Genomic DNA, 12,544 nt, shown 5'->3' with positions numbered 1-12,544 from the left:
TGTAAAGGATCAAGTGCATTGGTTCATCTTGCCATTGTCAGAGAAAATAATCCTTTGAAAATTGTATGGAAGTGAGCAGCTGCCACACAAAATAATTGTAATCATAAAATATAAAATCACACAGAAGTCATTTTTTAACAACGGGTCCTTCTTATTGATTAAATATTATTATTTTTGGTCAAGTGTAATCAAAAATAAGAACCAAAACTAATATCGTGAGTTTTGTGGAATGAAAGACTAATTTCCCAATTTTTCTAAAAGTACAAAAGATGATTGGAATATGTTAACTGTCTTTTTAAAAATTTTGCCCTGTTATTCCAAATCATTTAAATTGCAGAACGGATTCAAAATTTGAAAACATTTTCTGTTGTTACACCTGTGTATCTCTTGGGTCTTTCTGCAAGATAGTTAGCTTAACTGGGATCTCTAGGTTGCTCTTAAGAATGAGTATGTGGGTGGTTGTCACGTGTGTCTTGGTACTGTACTGTGTCCTGGTAACCTGATCAGGGTGAACAACCCACCCTAAGGATAGGAGGGGACGATTGGGTGTCTGGGTGAAGCTAATTGATCAATGGAGGAACTGTTTTTTTGTTATTTTTTATTAAAAAAATAAAAATAACCAGATATGTTTTCAAAGATCTAATTGTGATGACTTGTGAGATTAATGGTGGGAAAAAGCTAAATATTTGAAAAATGTTTTTCATCGTCACTTAAGAAGCATTTTGATCCCATTAACCTTTGAGTAAAATCCGTTGAATGCTTCAAAATTACACTTGTTTAAATGGAAATAGAAACTTTGTTCTCTAACTGAAATCATCATTTGCAAACTGTATTTTGTATTTACTCCAGTCGTAACAGAAGCAAATCTTCAAATGCTTTTATCCAGTACTGTATAAGAGTGAGTGATGTGTGTGTGACTTTCACACAGGTACTGAGGAACATGGTGCACTGTGCAGACCTGAGCAATCCCACAAAGCCTCTGCATGTGTATCGGCAATGGACGGAGAGAATCATGGAGGAGTTCTTCAGGCAGGGAGACAAGGAAAGGGAGCGAGGCATGGAGATCAGTCCCATGTGCGACAAACACACCGCATCTGTGGAAAAAAGTCAGGTAAATAACTAACAGTAGAACACAGTTGTATGGATGGCGAACAGCTGGATTGCTGTTAATGCTGCAGGTGGGATGATAACCACAGAGCAGAGGCTGATCTATTAGCTCTGATCGCAGCAGTCGCCCGCCTACATTTTTAATGCCGGGAGTAAGGTTGCGCTTGCTTGAGTCGAGTCAGTGTTATACTGTTTTTTTTTTTCTTTTCTTCTGGATGTAGGTGGGCTTCATTGACTACATTGTTCATCCACTATGGGAGACGTGGGGAGACCTTGTGCATCCCGACGCCCAGGAGATCTTGGACACCCTAGAGGACAACAGGGACTGGTACCAGAGCACTATCCCGCAAAGCCCATCGCCACCTTCTGTGTGTCAGGAAAAGGAGCTAAACAAATGCATTGACAAATTTCAGTTTGAGCTCACCCTGGAAGAGAGCTCTCAGAATGAGCAGGGACATGAGGACGACAAAACCACACCAAACCATGTGGCAGAAGACTGCAGTGACATAGACAAGGATGATGACAATGAGGACAAGGAAGATCTGATGTCAGAGGAGAAGAATGAGGACATAATAGAGGAAGAGGATGAAGTGGCAATGGAGGAAGAGGAAGGAGAGGAAGAGCTGAAACCTCGGTTAGGTGAGGAGCCACAAAAGGAAAGACTTTATGACACAAGTCCTGTAGAAGAAGAGGAAGATTCGTCTTCTCAAGCTGAAGATACATGAGGTCTGCTCCTGTATCTCCCTCCTATCTTGCACACATTATGTTGTTGATTCTTTAAATGGCCAAACAAAGAACAAATATGACTGCAATGACAATACAGACCTTTAAGTATATTTTTCAAAAAGGGAATACATTCAAAATCGCTCAAAGAGAAGCTAATTACACAGCAACTGTAGATTTGGAGTGATAACAAGTTCTAGGACTAATTTCACTAGGAACTTAAGACTAATGGGAATCTAGAAGGCCATTATTGATGGGCAATGGAAGACAGTGTAGCACTCTGGTGACTAGAATGCGCATAAATAAACACACATGAAATCACACAAAAATATCCACAAAAAACACAATTGAAAGTAAGTCGTGTAGAGTACAATAATGCAATGTGCATACATGCATGCAGCAAGCCATGCAGTATCATTGCATTTCATATGTACACCTATTGATTTTTAAAAAGACACATAGACTTACACAGGCACCTACATACACTTGACTGTATGTTTGTATGTGTGCATTTACACAAGGGACATTGATCAGTGATGAATCTCTTTGGAAAAAGCCATTCCTTATTGGTTTATTAAGTCGTGTCAAGTCAGTATTAGTAATTCATGTCTTTTAGAATCTCAATAGAAACTGCTTTCTTCAGAGAAGCTTCAGTGACTTTTTTTTCCATTTCTGTCGGAAATAAAGCTTAAAAAAAAAATACGTCCGCAGAGTTGGAGAAAGAAAAGAGTGTAACATGGAAGCGAAGAAAAGGAAGATGCTGCGTTGAAGGGGCCCGAGAAGCCCCATATCCTTTTTCCCTTTACAAGGAGAGTGCTACTGGTGTAAGATGGCTCTGTGCCTTTGTGAAACATTAGCTTCCTGACTGAGGCTGTGGTGAAGCAATGCATTGTGGAACAGGAGAGTCTGATTTTTGGAATCATTTTTGATTGTCTCTTGTTCAAGATCTCTCTTTACTGTTCATGGTATTGTGGTGTGTAACTCACACGTACAAGTTTCTGTGGTGACTTGTTTTCAGCTGTAAGTCTTCCTTTAGTTGCTCTTCTGGTGTTATGAGAACTCAGAACTTTAGATGCAGCGCAATCACTAACACCACCACTACCACCACTGGACTCTTTCCAGCTTATATATTTATTTCCTATTAGACTGATTTTATTATTATTATTTTCTAAACTTTCAGAGAATAAGCCATGTGATGCTTTGAAGCATATACGTTTTTGCCTATTTTATATTTGAAATTTTGCTGAATATGTTATAAAGGGAGAGAAAGTTTCATCAGCAGAACAGAAGTTCATTTGCTGTCTTCATTCTTTTGTATTTTTTTGTCTCCTCATACATAGCGATTCTCACCAAAGTTAAGGAAGACAAGCTTCAGTGGGCGAGTTGAATTGAAGGAAATCAGGGAGGCAGAATGTCAGGGAAAAGGTCTGGCAGTCCCGAATCATCCTTTCTATGTTTGATGGTTTTTGCCTTAATGTCAGATGCAGGATACATACCTATAAGTATGTAGATTTAAAGACATAATTCAGATATCCTAGTATATTTATATGACATCTGTATACTTATTTCTGTGCTGGTGTGAAACAATGTATTTTGCATTTTGGAGGGGAAGTGGGAAACACAGCTGCCAGTTATTTTTGTCATGGCTGCGCTCGGATCAACTAAAAGAATGTGCTGTTTTTTAAAAAAACAAACAAAAAAATAAGATTGCATCCTATAGCTTCCTGGAGACATTAGAGATGAGATTACGAAATTATGAGTGAGTCAGTAACAGTAAAATACCGCAAGATGTTAAAAGATGTCGTCGCTCATGTTGTCGTCCGCTCATTGGCATCTTCGCATCAAGTGTCCAGGATCTGATCAGAACAGCCAAACTGTGCCAGGTTGTTTGAGCGTTTGTTTTCTCACAGGGTAAATCGAACATTAAGTTAAAGGTAAGGGCGAGTTTCTGCAGGTCAGTAACTGAGCTCATGTGAAGTTGCCACAGATTGGTGCAACAGAAGCCTGTGTATTTGGTTGAGCTGTGAGGCTACCATGCAGGCTTTTCATGTGGTGAAAATGGGAATTCAGGATTACTATCACAGTTACTTAAATATAAAAAATATATATATCCCATATGCACTGGCCTTTTACTTTAAACATATTCCTTTGTTTTTGTGGCTTCTTGTTCTGTCATAAGCTATAAAGACAGTAATATTTAATTGCCATACAAACACGATACTGTAGCAATTGTTTCTTATTAAGGAAATTATTCAATTGATTGATTGCTGCCATTCTTTTTAAATGATGAAAAGAAAACATGGGAAAGTGTTTTCTTTTAACAGCTTGTGTACAGTTTATTTTTATATCATTCAGGTGGATGGTCTGGAAAATGAATCACATGCTGATGATATATAGCTATAATCATTACCACTCTTGTATATAATGTAATAATGTACTGTAAAATAAAATTTTATCCGAATTATAATGATTGACAAATAACCACTGAGACACCACAAGTCACCTCGTCACCTTGTCATTCTCGAATACTATATTTCCTCACATGTGGGTAACATTTTGTCATAACTTTTAATAGTGCACACTTATTGTTAAAATCAAATAAATTTGTACCAGCACTTTATTTCATCAGGTTTCAAGGTAAAACAAGTCGGGTTCAGGTAGTATGCAGTCTGTGTATCCATCTGGGCAAAAATCCCAAACCCACAATATCCAGCGGTTGAGATGCACTGTAAAATAAATTAGACGTCCCCTTAAAAGAGTCTATGAGATTATTATTATTATTATTATCATTGTGTTTTTTTTTACTGAAAGTCACAACATGTGTCCTTATTTGACTTGGTCATTTCAAGCACTTACACTCCCTTTGTTTCTTAGTAACTTTAAGCACTATCTAGCCTGATAGCCTAAATGTCCGTCCCATGGTGGCCTATTTATCTGGTTCCCATTGGTGTTCCTGTCAGGTAATGTTATCACAGACTGACTCCCTTTGAGAGAAATTCTCTGGGCTTTAATTCACGTGTTTGTCATTAGTAACAGAGCTTGTTTAAAGGGAGATAGGAAAAAAAAAACATGAAATGATTGTAATATTTGTAAATGAACTTGCTGTAATGTGTAAAATGTGTCCAAGTTATTTTTTATTATATTATTTTTATGAAAGTTTTTTCCTCCTGACAGAACCGAGGTGTCATTTTTGTGAATAAATGCATTTAATAAGCGACATCTATATATATAAAATAGTACAATAGTATATCAGTATATTTTTCTTTTAATTTTACTGTTCGGTACTGTAAAGTGTGTTAAAATACAAATAAAGCAAGATTTTTATATTGAAACAAATATAGTACCCACATTCTCCTTTGAAGTTAATTAATGTAATCTTTAACTCCTTTACATAGTTACGCATGATGGACCTGTTACCGGTATCAAGAAGTACCGGTAACAGGTCGATGTCAAGGTGTTAGAAAATTGGTTTCGAAACTGCTTTAATATAACAATAAATAACATAACAGAGTTCTGTTGAACCAAATACAAAACTACCATACTTATTTCTAGGAGCTATTTTTTGTAGGCCTTAAAAATATGAATATGACCACAACATTCTGTTGCATTTCACAATGGAATATGCTTTTAGATATACATCATCTTTCAGACTAACTGCTTTCAATGTTTATATAAACGTTTAACTATATACAAGAACAGTAAGTTGTTCATTGCAAATCATTAGTTCCTAGAGATGATCTACATCTATTGGCAGAACAAGTACAATTGTTTATTTCTAGGAGAAGGAAAATTTAAAGGAATAGATTAGAATATACTTCCCCAGGGCAAAATTGCTTATTTGTTGAGAAACTATTCCCATCCAGTTTTAAATATTAGCAAATAGAAATATACCCCTTAGTAATATAACATTTGTGAGACATTGTGAGTAATTAAATATACCCCTTAATAGAACATAAATTAAATAAGTAAAATTAAATAAAAAAACAAGAATGTACATGAAAGCATAAAACTAAATCTATAAATAAGTTCAGAGGAAACTTAAACTCAAAACCATTCAGAAAACGTAGCCTATATTTAAAATTGCTTTAAAGTTTACATTTAAAATTGATATATTTGGCTTCTCAGCTTTAACCTTCCATGTAAATGTGTTAAAAACAGTAAAAAAAAAAAAAAAAAAAAAAAAAGCTAAGCTGGCATGAGATGGCTGCACAGCTTCGCCTCAAGACAAGTGTGACGTTTCTCCAGCTCTCCGCCAATCACAACAGAAAACTGGAACGTCTACTCCAGTGGCAATGACATGACAATGATCACGTGCATAGACATATTTTGAAGTCTTAAGAATCTTTAATAAATCATATAACTGCGACCCATTGCTGACAGAGTTCAGAAAATTCGCTACAATGAAATGTCGTCCTCTTGCTGTCCGCCAATCAAAAGTTGAAGAATGTCGTCTTCACGTGTCACGGATTTCCTTCTCTACACCAAATCACAAAAGAAGAGAATTTCTTGTCCAATCACATTGCAAAACGACAGAAGGGAGGAAAAGAAGGGTGGGTACCTCTATACGGAAGTAGGTTATTCCAGATAATGATTAGGCATTGGCACCGATAAAAATACATTTTCTTCCTTTCTGTTTTGCTACCTTGTTCACACTTCAGGTATTTAAGTTTATATAATGGTCACTCCTCAGATTTTATTTTGAATTTGCTATTTATTGTTCGCCGTTTATCAAAGCCATTAGCACAATTTGCTAGTTAGCATTGTTTTATCAATGCTATCAAGCTAGTAGCTACGAACGTCTAGCTTCTGCCAATACAAGGTTTTACTCCTCAGGAGATAAAGCTGCAAATTTTACTATTATGCAAATTGTGTGCATGTGTGTTTCTATAGGCACTGTTGGGTTATTAATACAGAGGTTGACCATGGTAATGTTCGGTCACTTCGTGCTGCTGGTTCTGTTCGGCGGAGCCATGTCTGCGGAGGTTCAACGTCCCCGCGGTGTCCCCCTGTCAAGTAAGCATTCTTAACCTGACCTATGATGATTTAAATAGTAATTCAATCAGATCATTTTGATTTGGGGGAGGTCTGAGCTCTTTGCTGTGTGTTTCAATGAACAACAGAACGTCAGTTTTATGAAGAAGACAAACCTTTTACATGTCTGGATGGATCCCGTACTATTCCATTTGACAGAGTAAATGACGACTACTGTGACTGTATGGATGGTTCTGATGAGCCAGGTGTGTAACTCCTCCTTCCTGGTGAATTATCCAGTTGTGATTTTAAAGTACAATGATTTTGACTCAAGGTGTTTATCCCTCCCAGGTACTGCTGCTTGCCCCAATGGCAACTTTCACTGCACTAATGCGGGTTTTAGACCAGCCTTCATCCCTTCCTCCCGAGTCAATGATGGAATATGTGGTATGCATTTTGTCCAGTTTCAAATACACATTTAGAAAAATATTTAATAGCTTCTTAACACTTGCATTTTCCCTTTAGATTGCTGTGACACTACCGATGAGTACAACAGTGGTATTGACTGTCAAAACACCTGCAGGTGTGTATATTCTATGGTTACAAGACGTTACTTAGAATTGACAAATGAAAATGTCTTGGTGTTATGTTTGACATTACTTGTGTGTTTTTCAGGGAGTTGGGTCGCAAAGAGAAGGAAGAACTGGAGAAGATAGCAGAAATTGCAAAAGAAGGCTTTATGTTTAAAAAACAGCTTATCCAGGAGGCCAAACAGGGTCTAGAGGACAAGAAGGTTTGGAGAGAAAAAGAAGCTCTGAATTTAGTCTGTGCAGGATTAATATAGTATATTCTGTTAAATAATTTTATGGATTGGTTTTATGTAATCCATGCAACATTTGTGCAAACAATAGAATACAGGATTAATATGGAGTTTGGGAAAGTGTAGCTTTCATTCCTAATCTTGTTTTCTTTTTTTTTGTTTGTTTTGTTTTTACAAGTTCTGCTCTTACAGTAATGAACCCAGGCCTAGTTGAGAAATGTTTTCTTAAAATGTAATTTTTTAGGTAAAGTGAATATTTGAAGCTGTTAAGTACAATTCTTGATTCAGATTTTATTTGGGCTGAATTCGCCATTTCATTTTGGTCCAACAGAGTAAACTTGGAGATGTCCAGAACAGCAAGAAAGATCTGGAAGCAAAGGTTGAAGCACTGAGAACAGTTAAGGAGACTGCAGAGCAACCAGAGAAAGAAGCTAAAGAGCGCCACCTGAAGGCTTGGGAAGGTAAATTAAGATTAACGCCACCTGGTGTCTGTAAAGCATGTAATCCCTTTGAAACCTCTGCTTCTCTTTCAATGTTCAATCTGTTCTTCCTCACAACATCTAGATTGTGGCAAACAGAATCACAGATGAGACAAATGTAAATTTGGTTTTTATTTCAGAACAAAAAGCTGTCATTCGTATGGAGAAAGACAAGGCTAGGATGGCCGACGTGTTTCTTGAACTGGATGATGATGATGATAGCTTGTGAGTATCGCTTACGCTGCAATATGTTGAGCAGTTGTAAGAAATGAAAACATTATTTGGAGACGAAGATTGCGTCCATATAAATTTGGAAAAGTACCCAAACTATATGGTCGTATTTAGTGTTGCTTTAACTTGTTTTGTAATATTTCTCTTTACTACATGCATCATTTTTTAACCAACCCACTCTTTTGGATATGATATCCAGGTTTTAATAAAATGATTAAATGTCATACCTGTAGGTCTTGGCAGATTGTTGAATTATTTTTTTTGTAAATTAATGTTCCTTTTTCTTTTTTTAGCGTGTCAGTGGCTGAACTTCAGTCCCATTCTGAGCTTGATCCAGATTCTGATGCATCATTCACAGAAGCAGAAGCTCAGGTACAACTCTGTCTATTTCTTCTAGAACAGTGTTGCTAAACCAAACTTAAACTCAAGCATTACAAGAGCTGGTGAATATGTATTGGTTTTTTTTATAACTTTCTAGGGTTTGTTAGGTGGAGTGGACAAAGTGGACACAGTAGCATTTGAGACTGTCTGGAATAACATTAAAGAAAAATATGTTTCTGAGGTGAGAAAATTCAAAATCGTGGTTGTTAATAGATATTCGTAAAACATTGCTGCTGCAGCTAAATGTTTATCTGTTGGGATCAGTCCACTGCAGACGTCCCTCCACCAGGGGAAACTGCACAAGAGGAAACCCGAGATACATCCTCTGACAATGACTCTGAAAACTACCCTGATGAGGACATCCCGGAGGAAGAAGATGATGAAGATATGGATGAAGATGATGAAGATATGGATGAAGGAGACTATAAGGTAAACCTTTTGATTCTCAGTGAAACTTAAACTTGGCAAATCTCAGGTTTGGGTAATTCATCACTTCAATTTGATTTGGTTTCAGGCCCCTCCAGCGTCGCAAACTGATGACAAAAAGGACGATGATGAAGAGGGCGCTATGCCACCCTATGAGCAAGAAACACAGACTCTCATTGATGGTACGTGTTTGCAACCCAGCAGTCCTGCAGTGACTAGCGATTTGTTGTGGTAAAACTTTCCTAATTAGGATTTATGCTTGGTCTTCAAGACCTTAAAACTTGGATCTCAAAGGTCCTGGAGAATTGATGTTTGGAAACTTTTACATGCATCGGTGGTCTCTCACATCTGATTAATTTAACTTTTTATGTGTTGCTAAATTCAGTGTAATCATCTGTTTTAATTTCAGCCGCTCAGAAAGCCAGGGATGAGTTCAATGAGGCAGAGAAAGCTCTGCGGGAGGTGGAAGATCAGATCAGGTACGTTTAAATATAAAAAGGCCTTCTTGGCCAATATTGTTAATTTTTCTCATCAAAATTCCTGTTCACCCACCCATTACTGGGGCTTTTGGAGCCCCAGTAATGTGTTGGGGGTTGCAAACTAAAACCTGGAGTTGGTTTGTTTACAGGAACCTTGAGAAAGAAATCTCTTTTGACTTTGGACCCAGTTCTGAGTTTGCCTACCTCTACAGCCAGTGTTATGAACTGACCACTGGCGAGTAAGTGCATACTTACTCTTTTTAAAATGTTTTCCAAATGTAATGGATTAATCTCTGAATGACTACATATCTTTTTCTCACAGGTATGTCTACAGACTTTGTCCCTTTAACAGAGTGTCACAGAAACCCAAATTTGGTGGATCAGAGACTAATTTAGGGTGAGGATGGAAATTTGTGGTTTGCATGTTTGTTGTTAAAGTTGATTTACTTGTTTTATTCAATATGTTCTCTTTCTTTCACATAGGACATGGGGTAAATGGGCAGGTCCTGAGGATAACATCTACTCTGTGATGAAGTACGAACATGGAACCGGGTGTTGGCAAGGCCCCAACAGATCCACCACTGTAAGTCTGAGGCAGCATTTGACAATCTCTGTGTTTTTTTTTTCAATAATCAAAACTAAAAGTAACAGCCTTTGTACAATATTAGGTTAAGTTAACATGTGGAAAGGAAACGATTGTGACATCTACATCAGAGCCGAGTCGCTGTGAATATCTCATGGAGTTCACCAGCCCTGCTATCTGCCAGGACCCCACAAGCTCTGATTCAGGACATCCTGACCATGAGGAGCTCTAGAAGCTCCTTAGCTGTAAGTATTTTATATTTCCAGTGGTTGTGGATGCCTTATTGATTGCTACATATAATCATGCAAGTTGTTATAGTGGTCACATTTTTAAGTCCTAGATTATTTAAACTAGTGGATCTTAGAGCATAAGAAGCTACCAATTTTATATATGGCGAGGGATTACATTAAAGCCCAAAGAAATATTATCAGTTGTGATACAATGGTTTCTGTGTTCTTTACTAGCAACAATTATCTTTATTTAGTTTTAATATTACATATCAGGAGAAGTATATGTACTTTGATCTGATAAAGTAATACACTGTAAGGTTGCACAATAGCCACAGATATATTTTTTCATGTATCTGAATTTATTTTTTATTTGGTTTGCTTAATTTCAAAGATACATTCATTTAAACCATGTTCTTCAAAGTCAAATACCAAAGGATGAAGTTATACCTAAAAAAGTCACTACTTTTGCCTAAAGTTGTTGTCTTCTGTCTTGCAGAACACTGTGAAGGGACCACAGTCATTGCAGCAGAAATGTTTCCAGTCTGCTTGCTGTTCCGCCTCTGTCTGCGTTCTTTGTAGTAGTTACGGAAATTCCAAGGAGAAGTGAAATTATTGTGATCAACACATCTTATCTTCCACTCCTGCAAGGTGTGCTCACATTAGTTTTTTAAGTCCGATGTATTGTCATTCCACTTTTATCAAATAAAGTTGTTTTAACCACATCTCCCCCTGGTTGTAATTCTCTCAACCAATAAATCCCTTCTGTTGTATGATTTCCATAAACTTTACCTACATTTGATTAATTTGCCTGCTAATAAGTTCAAAATACAGGTTTAAAGTTCATGTACACCTGCTGTTATTTTGTAGGTTTATAAAGAATATGTGATAATGTGAATTATTGTGCAAGAGTGCCAGGTTTCTGTGATTGGAAAAAATGAGACCAATAAACGTCTTCCACCTCCGAAAGTGACACCTGTGCTGTATAATTCATCTTAAAAACAAATTATTGTTAGTAATGTGGTTAGCAGATTTATGTACAGTACATCCTTAATTATCAGCTGCTACACCTTTCATTAAAGCCTTGTCTTGAGTTTACATCTGTCATTAACTGAATCTGATTAATCAGAAATGAAATCCAGATATTTAAGTTCAAATTTACATAATTAAGCTATAGTTTGCACAGAATCTAAATAGCCTTATCAAGATCAGTACTGTTTTTTTTTTTTTTTTTTTCATTTGAGATGCAGTTTTTGCACAGCCTGTTGAATCATTAGAGGCGGTATTATTTTTACTAACTTCAGGAATTTACTATTTAAAATGAACATGTCACATGTTGATATACACAAAACATATTTATTTTCCAGGCATATTGTGCCAATTTATACCACAATCAAGTAATTATGTTACTTTCAGTTATAAAAATGCTGTATATGACAAACATAACTTTTAAAAGAAATTTAACATCTCTGTCTCTTTAAGAAGCTTTTTTCTCCTCACCACCTTCAGCTCGTTAAAACAAAAAGGCTTTTCCATTACATCTATGTCTTTGGACTGAGAAGTAGTTTGTATGATAAGATCAATAGACACAAAGTACCATCAGGTGTTTTACTAATTGCTGCTGCTGCTGCTAGTCTGGAGGTGCTGAGTGGGGAAAGCGAGGGGGAAGGGTTGTTTCTGAAGTGGAAACTTGGCTGGATTTGTGAGAATTTCTCAAACATGCATGAAAGAGTCAAAGCAACTCTCCAAGCATGTTTCTGCTGAAGGAATAACGTATATAACACCCCCTTTGAGACGTATGTTTATTCTTCTGTGATCTCCTGGATAAGGTGTTGTGCTCTCATTCTGTCTTCATTCATGAATGATGGCTTTAACTTGAGGAATGGCTTTGAAACCCTTTCTAGACTGATAGACGTCAATATCTTAATTTTATTTGGTTTTAAGTTACAATACTTTTGATCTAGCCATGATGTGTTGCATTTTGAGAATTGATTAGCCTACTTCATGTTGTCAGACAGGGCCTGGGTACAGCTGTGGATAGATTTATGATTTAGCACTTGTCATACTCAAGGCTTTGGGCCAAATCCGGCTTGCCATGTGACTTTTAATGTGATCAC

At 36.8% G+C, this 12,544-nt stretch overlaps 2 protein-coding genes across 3 annotated transcripts in view; both read left to right on the top strand.

Annotated features, from left to right (window-relative positions):
* Positions 1–5,011, top strand: part of pde4a (phosphodiesterase 4A, cAMP-specific) — a 46,009-nt gene extending 40,998 nt beyond the window's left edge. For both annotated transcript variants that reach the window (XM_028042155.1, XM_028042156.1), the window contains exons 14-15: positions 929–1,111; positions 1,329–5,011. In XM_028042155.1, the coding sequence (XP_027897956.1) occupies positions 929–1,111; positions 1,329–1,832 (687 nt within the window). In that variant the 3' untranslated portion in view covers positions 1,833–5,011. The remainder of the gene's footprint in view (positions 1–928; positions 1,112–1,328) is intronic.
* A 1,341-nt stretch (positions 5,012–6,352) lies between these two features.
* prkcsh (PRKCSH beta subunit of glucosidase II) lies at positions 6,353–11,152 on the top strand. Its single transcript, XM_028042157.1, has 18 exons — positions 6,353–6,488; positions 6,721–6,843; positions 6,951–7,067; positions 7,153–7,248; positions 7,327–7,384; positions 7,477–7,594; positions 7,953–8,082; positions 8,241–8,325; positions 8,625–8,703; positions 8,810–8,893; positions 8,977–9,141; positions 9,227–9,320; positions 9,548–9,617; positions 9,767–9,856; positions 9,940–10,014; positions 10,101–10,200; positions 10,286–10,445; positions 10,927–11,152. Exons 2-17 carry the CDS (start codon positions 6,753–6,755, stop codon positions 10,430–10,432), a joined length of 1,599 nt encoding a protein of 532 aa, XP_027897958.1. The 5' UTR covers positions 6,353–6,488; positions 6,721–6,752; the 3' UTR covers positions 10,433–10,445; positions 10,927–11,152.
* The last annotated feature ends 1,392 nt before the right edge of the window (positions 11,153–12,544 follow it).

Source organism: Xiphophorus couchianus, chromosome 16 (genome assembly GCF_001444195.1).
Source record: "Xiphophorus couchianus chromosome 16, X_couchianus-1.0, whole genome shotgun sequence".
NCBI lineage: Eukaryota > Metazoa > Chordata > Actinopteri > Cyprinodontiformes > Poeciliidae > Xiphophorus > Xiphophorus couchianus.
This window is presented reverse-complemented; position numbering and strand designations above follow the sequence as displayed.